Raw genomic sequence first — 25,438 nt, forward strand, 5'->3', positions numbered from 1 at the left:
GCTGTCAACTCTACTTCCTCCATCGATTCACCATAGACCACTAGGGTGATATCGTCGGCGAAGCCAACAATCTTAACACCCGTCGGAAGGGGCAGCCTCAGTACGTCATCGTACATCGCATTCCATAACAGCGGGCCCAGGATTGAACCTTGAGGTACTCCCGCGGTAATTCGAACGCTTTTCTGCCCCTCCTCTGTGTCATACAGTAGAATCCTACCATCAAAATAGCTTTCTAGAAGCTTACACAACTGCACCGGTACCTTGAGGCGGTGAAGCGCGTGTGCTATTGCTTCCCAGCTTGCGCTGTTGAACGCATTCTTCACATCCAGAGTGACAACCGCGCAGTAACGGATGCCGCTCCTTTTATGCTCGATTGCCACCTCAGCTGTTTGACCGACCGACTGGATGGCGTCCAGAGTAGATTTACCTTTTCTGAATCCAAACTGGTCCTGACATCGATAATATCATACAACTGCCGTCCATTAACAAGAACGTAGTCGACGTGCTGCCTTGCGACAATTGCCCTTGTCAAAGCTGACCAACAAAAAGGCCCGTTGGAAGGATTGGCAGCCGCTATATTTCTTCTAGCGTGACATGTCCGGCTTATCCCAGCCTCCTCATCTTTGCAACGAGAATGATGGCTGGTTTTCCTAGCAGCAGCTGGTGGAATTTCATGATCACCTTCTCCACGTTCCGTCTTCTATTTGCACTCAGCTGCAGATGGTCGACGAATACTTCCGTTCGAAAAACACCAAGGGAGCGATCATAGGATCATGCACATTGCACATAGGATCAATGTTTCCTGCCCATAGAGAAGTATTGATGTAATTAGCGTCTTGTAGATAGTTAACTTCGTGCGATGGCGAACTTTGCTCGATTGAAGAGTTCTGCTGTGTCAAGAGTAGACACAAGGCGCCTCTTGATTTCTCTGCTGGTGACGTTGTCGGTAATCATTAGTGGCGAACTCGCCAAGGGCGGAAAGCCACTCAGATAAAGATAAATAATAATAATGTTGGAAATCACCAGTGAACCCAAGTACATGCATTGTTCGATCACCACGAATTCATCACCGTCAATATAAACTCGAGTTGGGGAATATTCCGTGCTCTATCTTGAGCTCCTCGCTATCATGTACTTCATCTTCGATACATTGATGTCCAGTACGATAGCTTCTAATAGCACTGCGTCGTCCGCAAAGCCAACGATATTTACGCTCCTGGGAAGACTCATTTAATTTCAAGACACCATCGTACATAACATTCCATAGAGCCCGAAAAACGCCCGCCGTAATTGAAGTACTTTTTACTCCTTCGCCTGTGTCGTATATCAGTAACCGATTCTGAAAGTAGCTCTTCAGAATCCGGCAGAAGTACTCAGGTACTCACACGCTACGCAATGATCAGGCGAATGCTTTCCAGTTAGCGCAGTTGAAAGCGTTCTTAACGTCTAGTGTGATCGTCGCACAATAACGGTTTCCTCTCCTTTTCTGCTTCTGAGCTGTCTTAATGGTCTCCACAACATTTGGATCGCATCCACGGTAGAGCTTCTTTTCCGGACGCCGAACTACATATTCGACAGAACGTTCTCGCTCTCCGCTTGCTTCGTAAGCCTGTTCAGAATTACTCGCTCGAGCAGTTGGCTGGACTATCCTGCAAGCACATCGGCCTAAACGCTAAGCGGTTTTGCTGACTTTGACAGCAGTATCACCTTTGGTCGCTTCCAGGAGTCTGGGAAGCTGCAGTTCTGCAGTGGGGTCCTGAGCATATCAGGGTTCTCGAGGATCGCTGTTTTCAGAGCCAGATTTGAAATTACGTCTGGTCTTGGGGCCATCTTAGTGTTCAAAGCTTTCGCCACATCGATCAACGCCACATTTGTAACTCGAGATTCATATCCCGCATACCGTGAGGAGAGTAAGTCCAGATTATAGCTTCATGCTGCAGCAGCAGTCAGTCAATCATAACAATTGTTCTCACCGAGCACCTTTCCGGTGATATGACTCTGCCTTCTAACTCCGCCATGGCTACTCTGTACGCGTCGCCCCACGGACTCACGTTTGCTTTGTCGCAAAGTTCTAGAAAACAATATTTTTTGCTAAGCCTGATTTCGCTGTTAAGCGCGGATCTTGCTGCTCAGTAGACGAGTCTACGTTCTTCTCTTTCAGCGTTGTTGCAAGCCCGCTGCATTCTTCTTCTGGCTCGGAAGCAGCTTGCACGCACAAGTTAGTGCTGCCGTTAACTCATCTGCACTGAGGTTTAAAGTGATGTGCACTGCGACTAACACGTCCTTCTTTTTTTTTGTATTCCTTATGTTTATTTAAAAGGCACTCTGTGCTCGTGGCCGCCACTGTGCCGGAATCATAGTTCATTTGTAGCTTCTTTACCGATACAGATCTATTTTCAACTAATCTATATTTATCATCTACTTTCACTCTCTTCTACTCTTTTACTCTGACACCAAGCAGGTAGCCGGAGTGCTGTGCTGTTAGTCCAATCAATTTCCTTATAAACCAGAGTCCATTGTTCTTGCGGTGATTGATTTTGACGTGTTACTGAGTCGTTTGAGGCTAGCCGCCTTCGAAGAGGGTCAGTTTGTCTCAGTCACCATCTGATACTGACGGAGGATGGATGTGCTCCCCAAAGCACGGTCCCCGTGCAGCGTCTTCTGGTGTCTGGACGGGTTTTTCGTGGAGGGGCTGGGAATCGAACTCATGACCATCCGTTTATGAAGCGAATGCGTAATCGCAAGGCTACGAACCACCCTAACACGTCCTTCTTGAAGTCCGCCGTTTTCCACCTCCGTCCGTCCGTCTGTCTTTCGCAATATACTGACTGGAACCTGCCCCCAATGTGGTACCCCGGGTGTTATACTCGCTTTCTAGTCGACATCAAATGGCCCACGATACTCGATTTTGGCGCATCCGGCTGGAGCAGGCGGTAGGAACACACCATGGATCGAAGTTCAAGAATATAAGGTCAATAGGGTAACGACTGTTTATTTCGTTCATAACCGCTAACAGTTGGCGCCAGCGGCAAGAAGTTCAGGCAACAACCTTTCGAACATTCAGTTTCTTTCACTGGCCGCCGGGCGACGACACTGTTGTTTGTAACGTATGGAAAATAATGAAAAACTTGCATAATGATGAAAATTACTTGCAATTAGGAAACTGGATCAAAAAAGTAGTGATTAGAAATCATGTGTAAAGTGAATACATAAGTTTTTGTGCTCAGTTCATCTCCCGTGGTGCTTTCTTTGCTTCAGGATTTCGTTTTTACTACCGCTTAAAAAGAGCCATCTATTGCCTTTTTAGTTTTGAATATCGCCCTATTGATTTTGTAATTCTCATCATATTCGAACCGCTGGCGTATAGGAAGCTAAACCATTCTGTGTTGTTAACGTCCCATTAAACCAGAAGGATAAATTAAAATTTTGGAAGAAAATGTGGAACGTTTCTTACATTGTAAAAGGTAATGAATTTTATAATCAATTCCTAAAGAATTTGTGAAATATGAACTTACCTCCGAAAATTGATTTTGGAGTGGACTGTTCCACCGCCGCTGGTTTCGCTGCGGCTCCGAATATCGTTGCTGCAGACGATTGTTTTTCAGCCGTCACAAAACTACTGATGGAGAAAGGCGATGACTTGCTCTCAGTTTTGCCGGTGGATGTTGCCGTCGATATCGATCCGAACAGGTTATTCACTTTCTGGCTTTCACCGGATTCGGAAAAACTTACTTTTTTCGGTGACCGTGTAATTTTTCTCGTAATAGGTAACTGCTTCACGTCGTTCACATTCATCGGCAGTGGTTTCTCGTCCAGGAGATCTTTGTTCACAGTAAGGTCATACGTTGGGAAAACGAAGCTGTCCGGATCACAACCCCGACAACCGGGACACGGTTGTTTGGGACTATCGAAGAAGTTTGCCGGCAGTTTGTACTTGTCAAGAAGTTCCTTGTCATTCAGCGAAATATCGCTCAGTTGCGAGAAGTTCAGATTGCTCATCGGCGTCGAAATGGTAGAATCCAGAGTTGCGTTGAATGCAGTGTCGGACTTGCTGCTCACTGGCGAGTCGATCTTCGTTGCCTCACCCGAAAGAGCTCTGTCGACGGCACTCTTGAAGTCGTTCGCAATTTCGGCATTTTTGAAACGCAACGAGAAGTGCATCAACTCGAATACACCTTCTGAGAAATCGTTCGCTATGAAATGCCACGATTTATCGTCCTTCTTCTGGTACTGAATATCTTCGTCCAACGCATGGTTCAAACAAATCTTCAACACCTGATCACGACGCATAACCACTCTAGAATAAGAAATAAATGTATAATCTCTGGAATCAAGCTTAAAACTATTACTGTAGTTTACCTCAGCTTTCCATTCGTTTTGTGCCTCAAAATTTTAACATCACCGATGCCTCGTTCTTTCCACTCCTTGTCCACAAAGCGGAACAATTTAGCCCTGTGCGAATACAGCACATCCTCATCTTCTTCGCCGGTCTTAACATCAACCTATTAGAATATTGGAGATAGAATTTATCAACTAAATTCTGCAGGGAAATTTTAGCAGGACATTCGTTTTAGAATTGGAAAACAGAATTCCGAGTTTTTTTTTTCTAATTTCCCCGATGCTAGTTTTCGTATATTATACCTGAGCGCGATTATCAGAGATTTTATGGATATTGGAAGTTAACATTTCTATGTTTGACAAAATTGCAACGTGTTTTGTCTGAAAAATCGAATGAATTGAGCTAGGTAGTGTTTTGAAAGTTGTAATTGTATTTGAAATTGAAAAAGGGTGAATAATTTCAACTGATAGATAAAAGTCATGACTTTTTTGTTATAACAATTTTCATTGATTTGCTAGTTTTTCAAATTCCCGGTATAACTATGTACAACATACCTTGTCCGGAAGTGGAATCACAGGCGTGAAGTAGGTGTTGTTCTCTTCCTCGGCACATTCCTCAACCTCGCCCTCGCACTCGCCGTCATCGTTGGCGGAGCCGGTGCTTAGCGTACGCCCGGGACTCTTCGGTTTCCCGGGCGATTTGGGTTTGAAAACAAACTCAAAGGTAGGTTTTTCCGGCGCTGCCAACCTGGGGGTCGTATCCACCGCCGTTGGTTTGGTGGGCGAGGGCCCAAAAGACATTGTCGGCTTGGGGAGTTCAAACTTGAAACTGCTCGTTGTGGTGGTTGTGGATGTTACGGTAGCAGCGGGAACTTCTTCGGGGACCGTTGTTGATGTTGCTGAGGGTTTGGAGAGGGGTGTTCCGAACGAAAATCCAGATCCGGGAGTCGATCCGAAACTGAAGCCTCCTGTGGTGGCTGTTGTCGTCACAACGCTGCTGGTGCTGCTAACCGAGGAAGTAGTGGACGTTGCAGCTGGGGTTCCAAACGAGAAACCACCACCGGAAGCGAATGTGAACTTCGGGGCATCTCCGCCAGCGCTGAGGACTCCTTTGTTCTCTTTTTTAGGAACTGTAGAATCTTTCGGGGTATCACAAGCCAAGCAGTACAGATCGTCGGCTTTGTTGTTGATGTAGCATCCAGAACAAGACCAAGACCCGGCCTTCGGTTTGAACTGATCGCCGAAGCCTGATGAAGCAGGTTGATCTTTTTTGGGTGCTTCAGCGATCTTGGCAGGGGCAGGAGCAGTGGCAGATGTTGCAGGGACACCAAAACTGAATTTAGGTGCTTCCGCCGCTGGCTGGACGCCGAACGTGAACTTGCTTGTTGTTTTCGACAAACTGTCCAGCAGGTTGGTTTCCTTTTTCGGAACTGTGGAATCCTTAGGACTGTTGCAAGCCATGCAGTACACATCATCGGCTTTGTTGGTCACATAACAGGACTCGCAAGTCCACGACCCGGCCTTAGGTTTGAACTTGTCTCCGAAGCCTTTCTGTTCAGGTTTCTTGTCTTCTTTCTTATCCTCTTTCTGCGGTTTGTCTCCCATGGCAGCTTGAACCTTCTTGATGATGTTGTGGAAATCGTTACAGATGTCAGCCGTTTTGAACCGAATGGCAAACGTTCCGACGACCAATTCATTTTCGGAATAGTCGTGCCCGATCCAGGTCAGAGAATTGTTCTTTTCGTTTGGAGCGAACTTCAAATCCTTGGTGATCAGTTGATTGCAGCACAGTTTCAGCACCTGTTCTCGTCGCATCAGCAGTCGCGCAGTATTGTTATCGTCTCTCTTGACCAGGACGCGAATGTTGCCGATTCCGCGTTCCTTCCATTCCTTGGCTTCCTTATCCATGCGTAAGATTTTCGCCCGGTGCTCGAAAACGCAATCGAAACCTTCCTCGCCGGTTTTTATCTCCACCAGTTCGGGCAGGGGTATGACCGGCTTGAAGTCCGCGGTAGGAACGAATTCTTCCACCACGTCTTCACTGACGGATGCATTCGAGGGCTGTTGCTCTGGGGTTTTGACTGCGGTGATAGGAGTGGACGTAACCGAAGGAGGAGTAGCGAGCTTGTTCAGGCTACTGAAGATGTCGGTGAACGATTTCTGCCCGGTTGACAAATTGGCGGGGATCGTTGAGGGAGTGGTGGTCACATTCGGTGCATTAGCACCGAAACTAAACGAAGCAAATGGACTTGGTTTGGTCGGTTCTTTTGGTTTTTCCTCGACGGTTGCTGCCGGGGCTTTCGGTGCAAAGCTGTTAGCGAATGTGAAGCCTTGGAAGGGCGTTGAAGTGCTTGATGAAGTCGTTGCAGGTGTGGTAGAGCTTGCGGCTGCGCCGAAAATGGGTTTAGTCGATGGTACGGCTGAGAACGCTGGCTTCGAGACAGGGGTTGAAGTGGTATCGGGCTTGGGAGTACTGAACGCGAAGGTCGATGAAGCCTCCTTTTGTTTCTTCAGTTTGATGATTTCGTTCTTAGCCTCGTTGAACTTGTCGTAGAATTCTTTGGCCAGTTCGGCGCTAGCAAAACGAGCGCAGAACGTCTCCTTCTTGGGTTCCTCATCGGCAAAGTCCATTGCAGCCCAGGTGTAGCATTTGTTGTTCTTCTCCATCGGTTTGATGATCAGCTCCGGCGAAATAGAATGATTGGCGGCAATCTTGTGAACCTGATCCCGCCTCATAACAATCCGGTACTTGGTCGGATCAGTTTTGCTCTTGAGGATCTTCAAATCGCCTAGACCTCGCTCCTTCCATTCCCTGTCGACCATGCGCAGCAGTTTGGACCGCCCGCAGAATATCTGCTCTTCGTCTTCTTCGCCGGTTTTCACCTCAATTTCGTCGGGAAGTGCGATGATAGGTTTGAAGTCCGGTCGAGGATCGTACTCTCCGGACACATTGGCGGTATCATCATCGTCGTCTTCGTTGTCCTCAGCTTCCGCAGTGGTGGTCGTTGCTGAAGCGATGATGCTTTGACTGAACATTCCAGGCGTAATTGTAGGCAGAGTGGCCTTCGGAGCTGGAATTGGGAATTTGGTGTTAATCGGCTGTTGTTCAACCGGAGAGATATTTTCAATACCCGAAGCCGGTGCAGATGGAGGAACGATGGAAGCAACGGATGGAGTATTGCTAACTACGCTGTGCTTGATGTGCTGCGGTGGAATCGTTACGCTGTAGGTTGGTTGAGTTGTTCCCACAGAGATGTTAGTTGGCAAAGGATCGGAGTTGGTTATCACAACGTTGACGGGTGCTGCTTTCTCCAACGGAGTTGGACCGGAAGGAGTTGGAGGAGCCATTGAAACTGCTGGAATAGTAGAATTGTAGGTGGAATTCCAGGTGTTGAGAAGAGTTGGTGTTTGAAGAGCTTGCTCAATCAGGGATGTACCTTTAGGAGTGACGACTGGAATTTGTTGCTGTTGGGTAGGCAATGCAACAGGTGGGAGAGTTGGTTGCTGTTGGTAGTAAGCGGCCGGTGATGCTTGAACGAGCAGATTATTGTCGGGATAAGTGTGCATTGGGGAAGCGATTGCTGCCCCCATTTGTGCTCTTCCTTGTTGAGCGTACTGTTGCATGTACATTGGATACGAAGTGTTGTAAAACTGTTGATAGGCAGCATTTGATTGCTGCATAGCGACTGCTGCTGCAGCAGCTGCGGCTGCAGGATGTGTTGGAGGCAAACGATTGTGTGATTGGGCCAGATTAGGAGTCAATTGTTGCATCTGTTGATTATAGGCCGATTGATTTCCGTATGAAGGGTTTTGAAGTTCATCCAAAATGTACAAATCATTCAGCACAGATGCTGCTCTGGTTGCTTCATCTTCTGTTGGCTTTTTATAGATGTTCTCTTCAATTTTAACAAGTCGCTCCTGCATATCACCCACATCGTTCCTGATGTTCAACACGTCTTCCTTTACAATATTCAGAGTTTCCATCATCTTGCGAATCAGATTTTCCAGCTCATTGGTCTTAACCGTGAAATTGTTCGCTGCCTCACGTTCCGATCTGTTCAATCCAGTATTGGTCGAAGAGCTGAACGATTGGAAGTGATCGCTATCGTCAACGCCGCCAGCGGCTCCAAAGCCATTCAAAGACGTGTTCAAGCTTCCATCCATAGACTCATTGAACTGCAAGCGTTTCATTTCACTGTGAACCACAAAGTGCAACGGATGACTTTTCTCAATGTAGGGAAGCTCTAGATACTTTTGCGTTTGCTTCATACAATCTCGTGCCCTTTCACTATAAAACTTCTTGGTCTTCAGCGGAGTTTTACTCGATTCGTCCAATTTCTTGAACGCTTCAGCCCTGAAATAAGCCGCAAAAGGTAGTGGTATTCCGCCAAAATCATGCGTGAACTCCTCGTATCGCCCATGCTTGAAGTAGACACCGGCCAGATAGGTAAGAGCATCTTCAGCAAGCTTAACTGCCTCTTGACTGCAATCAAACGAGTCAATTCCGTACTTGAAGAAGATGTTCGTGCTGCTAAACGACGCTTCATTACGCATTTTCCACAATAACACCCCCGCCTTATAAACACATTCCGTTCTTAGCTCCAACTGACGACGTTCTTCCGGTAGCATGGTGGAATTCACTCTCTTCGCCAGAATCTTTCCCAGCTTCAACAGGACAATAACGTCCGTAATTGGAGTTCCCGTTCCTCGCACTGCCTGAATGCCATGCTGAAGCAGCTGTTTGTTAGACGATAAGTTTTCCATTTTGGTGTTCTTGAAAACCGCACAAGCAGCGTTCCACCAGTCGACCTTATTCTCCTCACAAAGTGTTGGCATCATGTTAGGTGCAGGCAGGATCAAAGGTTTCCCCGTGTCGATTTTGTCTTGGTATTTCTTTTCGCTCTCCATGCAACTTCTGGCAACCAAAATTGAACAATAGAGGAATGAGTCCACATCCAGCTGGTTCAGCGTTTCCACGCTACAGTTGTCCAAATTGTTGGTGGAGAAGTTGAGTCCGTTGAACGATTTACACTTAAGTTCGGACAGATCTTCCACTCCGAGGCCCAAATAGACCTGGTAGGCCAACGAAGACGGAAACAGGTATTGGGCAATCTCCAGATACATTTGCATGTGCTCTCGCTTGGGAAGCACATACTGAGGCTCCCCGATGGATCCACTTTGCATGAAGTAGGAAGACGACATCTTGGACACCTGATCGCCGTTATTGCTGTACAACGTGCGGAACACGCTCTTCTTCCAACTGACATCGGAGCAAAACTGACGAACCTGAAAGAATAACAGATTTGATTAAAAATTATGCATATATCAAGTTACGTGTCCAGGGCTGATAGCGACTAAGTATCTTGAAAATAAGAGGTATCTATCTTGCCTGATAAAACGAGACCAAACAGGAACCAAAATTGGTCCCAAAAACAAAAAGTATGAGCATAGATGACCGTATAATTCGTAGTTGCTACTCCGTGATTGACCAGAACAATCAAAATTGCACAAGGAATCAACAGACGGAGCTTGGGAGTAGCTTACCATCTTCAACGTACAATTTCGAGAATTTCAAACATTACAGAGTCAATAATGGCGTCGTCCATATCCTTACGATTATCGAGGAAGGAAAGGAATGTTAGTGTGACATCCATTGTTACTAAAGACCAAGTTTACCTCTGCATCTTCATGGTTCTCACGGGAAGGAGATTTTTTTAGTGGAAAGGATCCAGAAGCTACAAAATCTGCATACACCTTGGTACGTGATGCGATTCATGTAACGTCAATTGAAAAAGTAATCCATTAACATAGATGAAGACTAAATATAAAATATTTCGACACCTACGTGGACGAACCATTCAGAAATTTTATAAATACAAAAACAGACATGTCTGTTTTGTGTTTTCACGTTACGGTTGTTAGATAAAGAAAGGAATATTTGTGATTTAGATACCGAGACTACATGATTGGTAGGGGAATGTGGGGCAAGATGAGCACCCGGGGCAAGATGAGCACCCCTAGTTTGTGTCTTTCCTACCGATTTTTTTCAATAAATTATTTGGGGTTCTGATGAATATTATTAAATTGATATGATGGTCATAAATTTCAGCTAAAAAATCAACAGCACAATGTAAATATTGTCAAAAATACATAGAAGACCAAAAATTTACTTTTTCATATAAGATTTGTTCATTTAAAAGTGATATTTTTGTTGCGTAAACCATTAAATTCATACGTTTTTGGCCGTATACTTATAGAATAATCTTCTGTAGATAATCAGGAGCAAAAATTTTATCAAATTTAAAAAATATTTCAATTGTTTTGATTATATTAATAAATTTACACTCTTGGGGCAAGATGAGCACCATGTTCAAAATTAAGTAAAAGTGTAAAATTATAGAACCACATTTAGCTGTGAGCTTGACTTGCGGTATCCTCTTTGCACAAACATTTTTTCTAAAAAAAAATATAAACAAATAACAAATTTAATCGATTTTTAAGTAAAATCTTAGCAATCTATGAAAAGTTATTTATTTTTTGATAAAAGTTTTAAAAACTAAGCTAGTTGAAGATAAATACTATCAGATATTAAAGATAATATCCTGGGATATTGCAAGCATTGAAAAATAATAGTTTTCTTTAGTAAATTGCATCTTTTTATGGGGGTGCCCATCTTGCCCCGCAGTTTTTTTGACCGATGATAAAAAAGCTATTTTTTAACGTATTATTTGGAAAACTATTTATCACTTTTTAAAACTTTCAATGGTTGGAGGAAAAGAAATAATGTAAAAGATTAGGATGGTTACCAATTTTACCAAAATAAGAACGTTTAAGTAGGCTTAAATCGCGCTAATCCTTAGGGTGCTCATCTTACCCCGCCTGACCCTACAGGAAGAGATTTCTTTTAGTAAAGAGGATTCACAGTTACATCATATAGTTTTAACCCGTATAGGCCTGAGTGAAAGCAAACATACTAAAACCCTCACCGCTCAGCGAATCCTTAACGGATTCAAATGATTTTTTGTCAGTATACTGGCACACATATCTAGTTTCTAGAAGTGGCCAGAGAAACTCGGAAATATTCCTGTGACTGGAGTTAATCCGGTGGGTCATTGGGTCAAGTCGGGTGAAAAATGCCTGTTTTTTGGGACATGAAAAGTTACCTTTATTTATTTGCAATGACAATCATTTTAATTTGCATAAATCTTTAAGATCTGATATTCAACATTACAAATAAAGAGTTTTACACCGTTTAAAATATACCGGATGTGGCCACTCGGACTTAATGCCCGGAAGAACCGGTTATAGAATTGTTGGATACTAATTCAATCCTCGAGAAGTAGAAATCAAACATAATAGTTCACTAAAATGCGTTCCCATAAGCTTGGTACAGATGTTTATATACAAATTGGCCACTTTATCGTAAATTTGAGGCGTCCTGGGGACCCGAAAATGGTAATTTGTAGGATCAATCAAATGCAGGACTCATAGTTTTACAATTCAATCGTTTCTCAAAAGGTTTACACTAATGCAATTTTCTTAAAATTCCATGATATAGTGGTCACATTATAGCCGATTCCTGAAATTATCTGACAAAAAATCATTTGAATCCGTTAAGGATTCGCTGAGCGGTGAGGGTTTTAGTATTTTTGCTTTCACTCAGGCCTATACGGGTTAATAGATATCAGTTTTTTAAAGAAAACGTTTACACTCTCAATATCGAACCTTTCATTTTTTATTATTATTGCAAAAATAAAAGTATAGGTATGTACATTTAAATTTGTTATGTAAAACATGAATAAGAATATGTCGACACTTGTAGTGCCGAACTAATCAATGTTTTTTAATAAATGTGTTGTAATGAGCAAAGTAGATTTCCGCATATCTGTGGTTTTAGACGTCGTCAACACACATATAGCAATCATTGATCGGTTATTTATCTTCAGCATCCACATCATCACAATCTACGTTCGAGACATAAAAAGAAGAGCGAAATCCGATAGACAAACCGATAGACAAACCGATAGACTTACCTACTATTAGCAGTTCAGTTCACAAGCACCTATCGATAGTGACAGTTGGGAGCGAGTCTTTACTTGTACCATCGTCATATCACATCTCACATCGCGTCTATCGTTCTATATTTTGTTTTGTGTTTAGTTTTTGCATTAGTTTAATGTGAATATAGTATAAAGTAAAATTAATAGAAAACCCAAAGAAGATTGTCGATCTCAAGAAACCTTCAAGTTTTAAGCTATGCAAACAAAATGCATAAACGTAACATTGAAACCGTTGTCACAAAAGAAATCTGTGTTCACCAATATAATATAACTCATTCGAAATAGTAGCATGAAACGAGCTCACCAATTGATAATCCATCGTTGATAGGGCAGCTGCAAATCACTTTCAATTTCGTCACTAGCACCCCTAAAATCAAATGGATTCGCGATACTTCTTTTGCACCCGCACATCGCGATTGATCATGATTCAGAATGAAAAGAATAAATACTTGGGCTTCCGAAACGCACTGCCCAAAATTGGTCCCAAAAACCACGAAACCTAACGGGAACCAGGTAATAAGAGTTTGTTTCGTTTTTCCCCCTCAATTTTGTTTCTATGAATTTGTCATGAAATTAAGACAAGTGATTCTTGGTGGGGATTGCTCATCAAACCTTCCGGTCCGCCTCATAGTTACGTACTATTTGGTGCTGGGTGTAGTTCTTGTTTTTCCAGCTGTATTGAAAAGCATGAGCCATAGTCTTTGGCATGCAATCGGATCTATCTTTAGCAGAAAAGAACCGAAATGTCTATCGACGACCGGTGATTGCTAGCAGATATAGTGGAGAGCTTGTCTTGAAACGTTCATCGCTTCAAGCTAGTTGAAAAACTGAATACACTGATTGCCTGTCGATCAGAGCCGAACTAGGCATAGATCGTATACATACATCTGAATCTACATGTCTCCGATGTATTACATCGTTCCAGGTGGGAGTTATCTGATATGTGAATATGGTACCATAACAGAATTTTCCATCTGAACGAAGTGATAAATCATAATATTCCGCAAACTGTATCACACATCTACAGAATGTATTGCGTGAAGTTAAGACACAGCAGAGTATTGGGTACATAGGACCAAGTCCCTGCCGGGTGGTGCGAAACTGATGAGCGATAGACAATAGAATCAACAACACTGCCATAAGGGATAGTAAGCATGTGACTATTGTCGAAACTATGATTAGGAGGCAAATCAACATCCCAAGATCAAATTTTTGTTACAACCCAATGTAGGTATTATTAAATTAGGCTGTAGAAAATGATAAATATCTGATCACTTAGGAACCTTGCAACAGGTAATAAATGCTCGTAGTCTGTTTTCTTCGAATACACATGTACAAATTGTTAAAATTGCCGAATCATACGCGGAATTTATTAAACGGATCATGAAATTAGGACTGAAATCATAATGATGATAGATTATCAACTTTCCTTTCGTCTTGCTATTTGTTACCGTTAGAATCACCAAACTGATTGGTTTCCCACTACTTACACCAATACAACAGCACGAAAACTGAAGTATTATAATCGCGCGTTGGAACTTTCAATATCCATATATTACATCAATAGTGAATTCGTGTATGTAGCCAGTATAAATAACAGAATCATCAACTTCTTGAACATTCTTTAACTGAAAACAGGATGCTTGTTTTATCAAACATGCTCAATCTGCACCTAAAATCTCGGATCCAAATAGTTTTCTAAATAAAAATTGTGTCTAAATAAAACGTGTAGGCCAACAAAACATAATTGAGTAGGAGTTTACAAGTTACTTAGCACATGAAAAGCAGTTTAAATTAATCTATTACTAGATCAACACTAATGCTCACATTTTTATATTCTCATTTCATCATGGTCCTCATTGCTCGAGCGGAGACGAATACCCTGGAGATGGAAAAAATCGACAGCGCTACGATAAGGAAACGTAGCAGATGAGAAACTATCGATACATTTATCAATTATAAAACCCCGTTTTAATGTTAACACTTTGTTTCTGTTTTTTCTGTTTTTTTCGTTTCAGCAATCAAATAACCGAACCAACTCTACTATCTTTTCATTTCTTCTTCGTTATACTTATAGTCCTTCTGGCACTGAACCGAGTGGTGCGCCTTCCGCTTTCTTAATGGTGCTGTTTTTCCTGTACATTTGGCATAGTGTCGGAGGTGGTGTACTGTATTTGCTATACAACGCGCTACTTTCGATATTGTGCTTGGCGTGTGGGGAAGCAGCACTAGTGGTGAAGCGGAGGGCGCCATTCGGTTTAGTGCCAGAGGGACTATATCTATTTAATGTATCTGAAGCTTGTGGGACCGCTTTAATTCCGGCGCCTGCTTGTGGAAGATCCCGGTGTGCTAAACGGTATAGGACATGTTAACGGGGGAGGCTTGGTAGGTCCTCACCCAGCCCGTGTCTAGATGGGCGGATAATTGTCTGCCAGGGTGTGGATGGAGCAATTACAATTACAAATTAAGACAAGTGATTCTTGCTCGTATTATTCCATGATTTGTTCAGTAAATTTATCAGAAATTAATTCCGGTATTTACCTGAAGGAATTGCTCCAAGCAGATTTTTTTTCTAATGATGACCACAGAAATTACCTCAGAGATTCTTCCATCTAAGAAAAAAACGATTGATCCAGAGATGCCTCCAGGGATTTCTTAGGGTTTCCGACTTAGGGTTTCTTAGGGCGACTTGTAACCATGCTTGTTAGGGATGATTCAAATATAACGTTCGTCGTTTTTAGGGATTTCTAGACAGGGTGTCTACTCGTTTACCGAAATGAAATTCCCTGATATTTCCAGGTTTTTCCAGGTTTTATAAATTAGTTCCAGGTTCAAGATATACTCTAATTTTATATGACCAAAACAAACTAATGACAATTTTAAAAGTATTTTAAAGTGTATTCACTCTTCTAGAAATTTTAAAGCAATGTGCTAACAATATTAGAGCTCAATTCAAATATTCATATGAATTGCATTTACCTAATAATGACGCTGTTTTTTATGTTGTTTGTTCTGTCCATCATTGTGTTTAGAACACGGATAATAAAGTTCCCGGTTAATCGAATCCAACCTGTATAACATTTACAAATGTGATAATTTAGATAAATGATTAATTGTTTGCATTCCATTCGAAAACTTTCAGTAAAAAATAGTGGAATTTATTTAAATTCTAGATTATTTTTCCAGAATAGGTTTTTCCGAAATTCAATATTTTCCGATAATTTCAGAAATTGTTCGTAAAGCATGGCTGATAGGGACTGAGTGTTTTGAAAATAGAACATTCAGAAAGCTTTTGCTTGACAAAAGAGAAACAGTTATCTACAAACAAATAGAAACTTAACAGAAACCAGGAAGAAAGAGTTTGATTATTTATGGAATCAGACATTTCTCTGAGATTTTTTTTTGTTTGAACTTGCTCGAGACATTACGACAAATAATAGTGTTTGTATTACTGCATTTTCAATGATTTTCTTCAGATATTTCATCAGAAATAAACTCAGTTATCTGCCCAGATAACTCAGAAGATTTCTTCAAATTAGATAAAGGGATAGATATTTCAATTTGAGAGATTTGAATTTTTCTCCAGGAGTTCATTTAGTGATTATTTCCCATAAAACCACTTAAAGAATTTTCCTAAGGAATTTCTCCAAGAATTTTATTCTAAATATTTCTTTCACTACTGAACTGCAAAGTGCGGCCTCATAAGTGCAAAAGTGTGAATAAAAATGCGGGATTGCATTGAATCCAGTGGTTTCTTCAGAGCACTTATTCTTTGATTTACGAACAATAAGTCCCCCAAAGACACCTACCCGATTTGATGCAATTGCGCGCTTTTATTAGCGTTTCCGCACTTGTAAAAATTTGTGCGATAGTCCAGTGGTGAAATAAATGCGCAATATCTTAAAATACAACCTGGATTTTTCCAAAAATAATTACAGAAATTATCTCGAAGATTCCATCAGGAATTACTTCCCTAGTAGCACACATGTTATAATAGATGCAGAATAACTATTATATGATTATATCTTGTCATATAGCAGTTGATATGCCATAATTATAACATGTGTGTCAGTGTTGCATTTGAACGCGTTCAGTTTGCGTTCCAGTTCAAACCTTTGAACGAGGGATCAAGTAGGCTTGAACAATGAGCAGTTCAAAAATTTGAACCCGTGCGAGCTAAAAACTGAATGTGAAATGGAAACTGTCTCTATGGCAGATACACGACATATTTGAATGCGGAAGTTTAGCAAACATGTTAGGAAACTTAAATGGTTCAATATATTTGTAATGTCATGAACGCAATATGTTCTGATGCAGTTTTTTTATGGTTTTCAGCTTCGTTGTGCATTTTGAAGTGAACGGGCCGTTCTTGAGCAGGTGCAGAATCTTGCACAAGAGTTCAATGCTTGCTAGGTTCTCGAGCAAAATTAGAACGCGTTCAGTTCACTTTTGGCTCGCGTTCAATTCAATATGCATCACTGATGTGTGTTATTCGGGTTCATATATAATTTCAGATATGTTTCAAGAAAATCACCAAGGTTCCCGTTTTAAACATGTTGCAGTATTCAACCTGAAATGCCTCCAGGGATTTCTCAGGATTTCCTACATAATTGTCCTTCAGAGTTTCTTTAAGATTTTGACTAGGAATTTATCTGAGTATATCTTCAGAAATTACTCCAGAGATAGCTTCTAAGATTTCTTTGAAAATTCCAGTAACAGGAAATCCCGGAAATTCCAGTAACAGTAACTTTAAGAGATTCCTCAATGAAGTTTTCACAGATTTTTCCAAGCATTCTTCCAAAAGTTTTTCGTGACGAATTTCTAAAGCAAATATTAGAGTAACCTCTAAAAAAACTTGTTTCAGTTTTTAAATCATTCTTGATAAATAAGGATTTTTAGAGAAACTCTTGACAAAACTTAAGAGTAATTGCTAAGATTAATGAAAAAAAGAAAACAAATCAATATTGAATCTCTGTGAAGCAACTCCTTGAAAAACGAAATCGCTAAGAAGTTGTGTAGGAATGATCGGAGGATTTCTTGGAAAAATAGCTGTAGTAGTAACTAGTGTGGAATCTTTAGTGAACTTTTGAGAATTCTATGGTATTTTTTATTAGATTCATTGAGGAATGGTTGGTACAACTGTGATCCTTGGATGAAGTGTTCCTAATAGATTTACTGATTAATTACTAGAGGAATTTTTGTAACAATTCTTTGGAGTGAATGTGGGCATAATGACGTACACATTCTTAAAAAAATCCCTGAACGTGTTTTATTAAGAGCTTATGAATTAACCTTTTCGGGCTTCTTGGAAGATATTCTGTGGGAATCTTTGTAAGATCTGATAGAGTTGCAGCTGGAAAATTCGGTTGAAAAGTTAGTGAAAAAAATATCTGGAAGAAGTCCTAGAATGGTCTTAAGTGCTCAAGGATGTCCTGAATCAAATTCTGGTGACACTTTCTTAAGCATTCCTCAAAAATTGCTGGTTGAATTGGTAATGGAATCTCTTGAAGAATTTTTGGAGAAAATCCTGTATTAGTCCCTGAAAGTATTCCATATGAAACATTTGGAGAAAACACAAGAAAAATTGTTGGAACATTTTCTCTGGAAATATGTGAAGAATTTCTGAAAGAACTAGGCCTTGTAGAATTTTGCATTAGAATTCACTACAAGCAAGATAGGGAAAAGAGATCCTTCAGAGACCATATTGGTTAAAATAGAGACCTTTCATCATAAATAGAGACTTATAAGAGATTTGAATAAAAATAGAGACCAAGTCTTTAAGGTGAAGATAAATCGAAGCCAAACCTAAAATTTTCAAGAGCACAAATCTAGAGAACCGAACATCCGTTTGAGCTGAAAACTTAATCGATTGGTGACCACCAGCTAGTGATTAAGCTTTCAGCTCAAACGGGTGTTCAGTTCTCTAGATTTGTGCTCTTGAAAATTTGAAGTTTGGCTTCGATTCATCTTCACCTTAAACAGAAACCTGCTCCCAGCTCTAGATATTTCAATCATATACTGATCAAATATACCTGAAGATATTTAATGTTTAGATAAGTCGATTAAGTTTCATACCTAAACAGATCCTCACTGAATAGCTTAAGTAACGTTACGATAGTGGCGCAGTCGAATTTTTTTTTAATTGAAGAGAGTATTCTGGAAAATTAATGGTAATCTCTGGATTTTGACGCAAAAATCCTTTGTAGGGAACATATTCTACCATGAATTACTGCCTCAAAATATTTTCCCTGATTGTAATTCAAATTCCCTGAGAATTCCAGGTTTTTTCCAGGTTGAATAAAATTCCCTGATAATTCCAGGTTTTCCAGGTTTTTCCAGGTAGTAGACACCCTGCTAGACCCCCGCGCCCTCTGTCACGCTTTTTCCAATACCTTATACACGTACTGTCACACTTTCCTAGAACCGCCCTCCCCCCCCCCCCCCCCCCCCCTCTCCCCTAAATGATAGTCGTCATTTTTGGACGATCCCTTACCTGTTTAACTTCCGGGCTGTCACGCTGTTAATTTATATGTTATCATTTTGCAACAGATATATCTATCGAAACCAAACCAAAATGTATTCCCCAAGAATCTCCTTAAGAGCAATTCTCAACCATTTTTGTTTACAGGATGTCCCTTTATAATGTGGTAAATTCAACAAAATGCACATAAAAGACGCATAATAATGAAAACACTATACGGTTCGAGTGGAAAACCATTCGAAATCGTTATATCTCAAAATCCTGGTAATTTTGAAACGCGAGGTCTTCAGTAAAGTTGTTTTGGAGGTAGAACTCTATATGATGGTATCTCCACAGACAAACAAACAGACTCGAATTATTTACATCGTTCAACAGAATAGCGCCCAATTCCAATATTTGGTAGTTAGCCGACGGACCACTTGTGGCGCTCGTATCGCTCGCTTTTGTTCCAGTTAGACGCTTGCCCGATACCGCCACCTAGTTCTCGGTTGGCCCAACACAGTATTTTTAGCACGTTCGCGAGACTATGTTTAGAATTGAAAATCGTTCTAGCTGTAACGTCTGTTTGTCTTTGGTATATCATTTAAATCGGAATTCGATCGCTAGGTAGCGCTAGTGGGCATGAAACTTTTACCTTTTGTTTTGCAGATATTTCAGCGTTACCTGGTGACAACATTTTGAATCTTCTAGCTCGATAAATGAAGGCCCTTGGTTTATTGAACAACTTTGCCGAAGACGCCATCTTTCTAAGTGGTCAGGCTCCTGAGCTATCCGCAAAACAAAAGTTCATGCTCACTAGTGCCACCTGATGGCAAAATTTCGAATTTCTTTGCTAAAATAATGATAGTCCTTGAGTTGCCGAACAACTTTGCCGAAGACGCCATCTTTCTGGTCAGGCTCCTGAGATATTTGCAGAACAAAATTTTCAGGCACACAGACAACCGAAAAGTTAACAACTCTAAAAGCGGACATCTCAATTAGAATATTAAATATATTGTAAATGAAATCGTTATTTCTAGCATTTCTCTACTTGAGGAAGGCAAATTTGATGCTAAAATTGATGAATTTCTTTTCGTTAAACAGATGGCTTTGTGGTTTGTGAATGTTGATTTCTTTGATGTTTATACTAAGAATTTCTAAGAATATATCAGGAGATCCAGATTCGGACTGCAAATGAATTTCTTAACCCTCTAATACCCAATTTTTTTATTTTTGGTCCAAATATCATTTTTAGTTATCATTCTAAACACGTTTTGGACAATGATTTATTTGTATTTGCAAATCTATGAATTTTGGTTTTTGATTTTTATAATTTTTATTTTTAAACATCCCTATCCTTTTTCATTTTTGTTGAAGCCTCTTCTAGTTACTGATTTTTGGCAATAATAAAAAATCAAATTTTTACAGTACTTTTAAAAATATTAAATTTCAATTTTGTTTCTGTTTTTTTTTTCTGTGTAATTAACGGAAAACAGGTTTGCAATTATTTTATTATCACCAAGCTCTTCTTCTGTGATAGGTTGATCGGTACGATTTTTTATATTACACTTTTAATGAACCCCAGGCATTTGTAGACTATATAAAAATACAATTATTCAAACAATTTTCAAAATACAAAAAAGTTTCAAAAGACATAAAACACTTTTCTTTTATGCGTGTTATGAATCAACGTTTTAGCCAAAAATAAAATCATTTAGACTTCCGAGCTGCGAAAAAATACTCAAAATTCCAAAGTGTACCCCGTCTGAAAGCGGGGTTGGGTATTAGAAAGTTGAATAAAGATATCTGTCTATCTATCCAGGAATTTCCCAAGGATATCTTCAAAGAATTTCTCTCTGGAGAAATTTTAAAAAAAATCCGGAATTTCTCTACAACATCTGATGAAACTGATGTAAGTTCTAAGGTATCCTTTATTGAACTCCTTCAAGAACACTGAAAGAACATCTAGATTCTCGAGAAAGTTTTTTTTTTGTAAAAATTGCTAAGATAATTGATTTATTTAAATCGAATATCTGGATATTATCCTCAGGGCTGATAGCGACTGAAGAGGCAGAACAGGAACCAAACTAAAAGAAACCAAACAGAAATCTCCTAGAATCCGATCAGACATTTCTCTGAAAATATTACGAAGTTTTTTTTAATTCTTGGTAAATTTTGACAATCTTAGACTCGTTTACTGTTTTTTTTTTAATAATTTTCTCAAGAAATTTCTTCAGAACTAAATTCAGGTATTTGCCTTAAATATCTTTCAGGTATTACTGCAACTATTTCTTAAGGATATCATTTTATTATTTTTTTACGATGTTCCTAAGGAAATCATCCAAGATTTTCGACCGAAAAATCTTCAAGAATTTAACCTGATTTTTTTTCTCTAAGGATAATCCCAGAAATTGCGATATACCACCAAGATTCTGATCAGAAACTTGGGAATAATCTTTCAGATTTGTTTTTACGAAAGACTTAAGCTCTCCAGGAATTTATCCTGTGATTCTCGCTTTGATTTCCCTAGAATTTCGTCCAAGATTTTCGTTTAGGGCATCTCATCAAAATTCATTTTGTGATTCCTCCACAGATGCCTTCATAGATTTCTTCTGAAATTGTTGTTCAGGATTTCTATAAGACTTCAATTTTTTTCTTAAATGAGTCCAGAGATTTCTCATACACTCAGGCAAATGGACTATAGAAATACATAGAAACTATGCTCCTTATTAAAATTCGCCACAAGTAATCGGATTGAAATTCATTAATTTGCCTTATGAAACCAAAATTTGAAAACAAAAATAGTTTCCATGGCAACCTGGAATCGAACCAAGAAGCTTGCGATCGATAGGCCCGAGCGTACACCGCACTCCTATCGACGCTTTGATATAAGGTGATGCTAAAACGGTGCATTGAGCGATCGGATTGCAATAATCGTTTCATCATTCATAAGGCGAAATGTATGCCTTTCGATAGTCCAGTTCGATGCGTGTGAGACTCCAACAAGGATGCTTCCTGAGAATAATTTCAAATCTTTGATAAATAATTTATCCAAGAATGCCTCCACGAAATTCTCAAGGAAATTACCCCGAAATAATGGGAAAACTTTTCTGAAGGAATTGCTTGAGAAACGTCGGACGGATGTGCAGGAATGATCGGAAGAATTACTGTTATAAACGTTGAATGTGGTGTGATACCTTAAATGAACTGTTTACTGTGATTTTACTTAAGAAATTACTCGATAAATGTTCAAGACAACTAGAAGAGTAAGCTGGAGATATTCCTGAACAATTTTTTGAAGAAGGATGGAAAGGAATTCCTGGACAGAGTTAGGGTGGCCACCAAATATACATTTTGAAATTCCCGCTTTTTTCCCGGTTTTCCCGGTATGATTTTCAAAATTTTCCCGGTATTATTTGAGAGGCCCATGTGCAAAAGGATGACCCTTTGGTCGGTTTTTTAACTGAATATACTACTTCAAGCTTTTCAACTGTATTTTTGTATGATTTTTCCGTCCAATAAGCAAAATAATAATATTCGGGTTAGTTTTTTTTTTGGTTCCCGTACAATTAATATAAAAATTGTCGAAAAACTTGAAACTCAAAACTAGGTTTCTGTCACTTACAACCATTTGCTTCTAATCCCCTCAATGGATCATTAATATAACGAAAACGGCCGCTATGGAAAACATAGATTGTGTGTTTGACAGAACAGCAATGCTGTCACAATGTTAAATCCCATATACAGTGGCGCCTTTGTTTTGATACGTTGAGCACTTGCAAAAACTACCTTCAATGATCCATTGTACCAGAGGCGACTCGTAACCTCACTTTTTACCTGTTCTACGCATCTAAAAATGCCTTTTTCGACAAATTGAAATCATAAAGCAAATAGTAAATGATTGGAATCTTCCTTTCTAGCAGATCTTCACTTGATAGATGCAAATTGGTTGCATAAAATCAAAAATTTCTTTTCGTGGAACAGGTAGATTTGAGGTTAGGGAATCGCCACTGCATTGGTTTCTACTCTTGGCACTTTTGATTCACTTCAACAACCGGCAAATGTTGTATTGCCCAGTAGGCCGTAGAGGCGTTGAAAATAATACCGAAGATTATGTCACATTTACATTTCCCGTTTTCTCAACTTTCTTGGGCGATTTTCAAAAATATAATTTCACTCAAACACGTCGGAGCTCTTGAGGACAACAAAATTGAAAAAAAAAAATGTTCAAATCGGTCGTCCCGTTCTCAAGCCAACTCGTGACATACGAACACCATTCCATTTTCATTTGTATAGATATGCCCCTCTTGTACATCCTAATACACTATTTCATATGTTTCAATCTATAATCTATCGATATTTTTTTTTCTGCATAAAAAAGAAAAGTTCAATAGAGCAAATAAAGTTTAAGGTGATGATGAAACAAAGCCCCACTAAACTTAAGTAACTAAAGAAAGTTATGAATACAGCTAATGCTCGATAACTGGGTGCTATTTAACTGGGCTGCTTTTTAACTGGGTGCTCGCTAACTGGGCTGTAGCCCAGTTAAAAAACAGTTAAACATCAAAAACTTTCACCATCCCGTAACTGACGAGGGGCGTGCAAATGCAAAATAAGGTTTCGGCATTATTTTTTTAATTGTAAATTTGTCTTTTTTCATTTAGATTTTAAATTCCTACGCCATATTTTCTGGCGAGCGACTCGTGCGATCCACCTCCTCTTTCGAAATCGTCGATAATTTTAACTTTTTCCACCAACGTAAGGGTTTTTTGTTTCCGTTTGCGGTTGGTGCCCGGTGGGATGTCCATTGCAGGAACGAAAACTGTTTAATTCACCTCAAAATTTACAAGACGGTACGATTAAAACGCGAATTCAATGACGGAATGACACGAACACGACGCGATTCCAAAACCGAATGACGCCAACAAAAACTTTGCATCTAAGTCCCCCTCGATTTTTATTTAAATGTGTGTGTGCGTTGGAATGGCAGTCCAGTTATCGAGCACTGCTCGCTAACTGGAAGGTTCTCTCAGCCCAGTTATCGAGCATAAGCTGTACAATAGGTTCAAAGTTTAATTCTGCCAGAATTTGAAACTCTGATTCAAAACTTTGAGTTATAAGTTAGTGAAAAAAACATATCAAACGAACAATTTCGAAACATTACCAACCATTTGAAGCATCTCTATGAACTTTAGTGTAGCAAAGTAGACCATTTCTACAACAAATTGAAACAAGAATGTTTAAATGTTATTTTTCCAACAATACAGATGCTTAATGGAAATATCATAAACCATATTAACTTTCTACAACTTATATTTGGTGGTTTGAGAATCTAGAGCTTGAAGATTTTCGTTCAAAATGGTTTTTCCGGTGACCATTTCAAATTCCCGGTTTTTCCTGTCTTTTTCCCGATGAATTGAAATTCCCGTCTTTTTCCCGCTTTTCCTGTTTTTTTCGGTTCCGGAAAATGTTAAGATAGTTGCGTTGGAGTTTTGAACAATTTTCTGGAGCTAATTCTAGAGAAATTCCACCAGGCTCTTCGTTGAAGGAATTTCTGGACGACTTCTTGAGAGAAATCATAGAAGAACTTCTCTTGAAAAAACACTAGCAAAATTCCTGAAAACCCTGTGGAATAGTCGCGTAAGAGCCTCTGAAGGCAATACGATTGACCTTCTTGAAGAGACCTGCAACCAGCCCAGTATCCTGCAGCATTTTCTGAATGAATTCGTTGAAAGAATTGCAACAGAATTCAAATTTCATTGTAAATTCATTAATGTAATGTAGGTATAACAATACTTGTCAACAAAGTATGTAATGCTTTCGATGGTCAAAATTTATTTTTCGGTGATTCAAAAAACTCTTGTATTTTGCCATTTAAGCAGTGGCGACTCGTAACCTCACTTTCTACCTGTTCTACGATTCTAAAAGTGACAAATTTAGACTATAAATCAAAAAGCTAATGATTGAAATCGTCCTTTCTAAAAAATCTCTACTCACTACATGCAAATTTGTTGCTCAAATTCAAGAATTTCTATTCGTGGAACAGGTAGATTTGAGGTTAGGGAATCGCCACTGCATTTAAGTGAAACGAAAAATTTTGTATGGAGACTGCGAGCATGTTGCAAAAATCGATTTAATGTAAATTTTATCTTGCAATTACTATATAGATGAAATTCAATACCTATTTTGCATGTTTGGTGGATTAGATGGCGAAAAAGTTTGATAAATCATAGCTTAAATTTAAACATCAATGAAACCTTTGTTTTATACAACTTTGACAATAAGTAGCTTAAAATTGTGACATTTCTGGAAACGGCATCAGATTTAGCGACCCCAAATCTACGAAAGACACATACTTTGATCCTTGAGACACGCAAAAATGTAATTTTTGTAGATTTTCTTGGAAGAACTCCTGTAGGAATCTGGAAAAAATGGTGGAAGAATTAGTGGTAAAATAACCGGAGGAAATCCTGGGGTTATCTCTGGGAAAATTTGGAAATTACTAGAGGTAGTAATGTTGGAGTGCAAACGAATTTACTGAAGCCCATTTTGGGGAAATTCCTCTAAACATTCCTTGAGA

The 25,438-nt window shown here is 39.7% G+C and overlaps 1 protein-coding gene across 4 annotated transcripts in view; it reads right to left on the reverse strand.

Moving 5' to 3' along the window:
• The window catches only part of LOC5572553 (E3 SUMO-protein ligase RanBP2), a 55,247-nt gene that overhangs the window by 7,310 nt on the left and 22,499 nt on the right, over positions 1 to 25,438 (reverse strand). The window contains exons 3-6 of one of the 4 annotated variants that reach the window (XM_021850031.1): positions 7,776 to 9,624; positions 4,894 to 7,691; positions 4,360 to 4,502; positions 3,516 to 4,297 (exon numbers count right to left, since the gene is read on the reverse strand). In XM_021850031.1, coding sequence (XP_021705723.1) covers positions 3,516 to 4,297; positions 4,360 to 4,502; positions 4,894 to 7,691; positions 7,776 to 9,624 — 5,572 coding nt within the window. Of the gene's footprint in view, positions 1 to 3,515; positions 4,298 to 4,359; positions 4,503 to 4,893; positions 9,625 to 25,438 lie in introns of all 4 variants that reach the window. The other 3 variants (XM_021850030.1, XM_021850029.1, XM_001654020.2) reach the window with 3 other exon arrangements.

Source organism: Aedes aegypti, chromosome 3 (genome assembly GCF_002204515.2).
Source record: "Aedes aegypti strain LVP_AGWG chromosome 3, AaegL5.0 Primary Assembly, whole genome shotgun sequence".
NCBI lineage: Eukaryota > Metazoa > Arthropoda > Insecta > Diptera > Culicidae > Aedes > Aedes aegypti.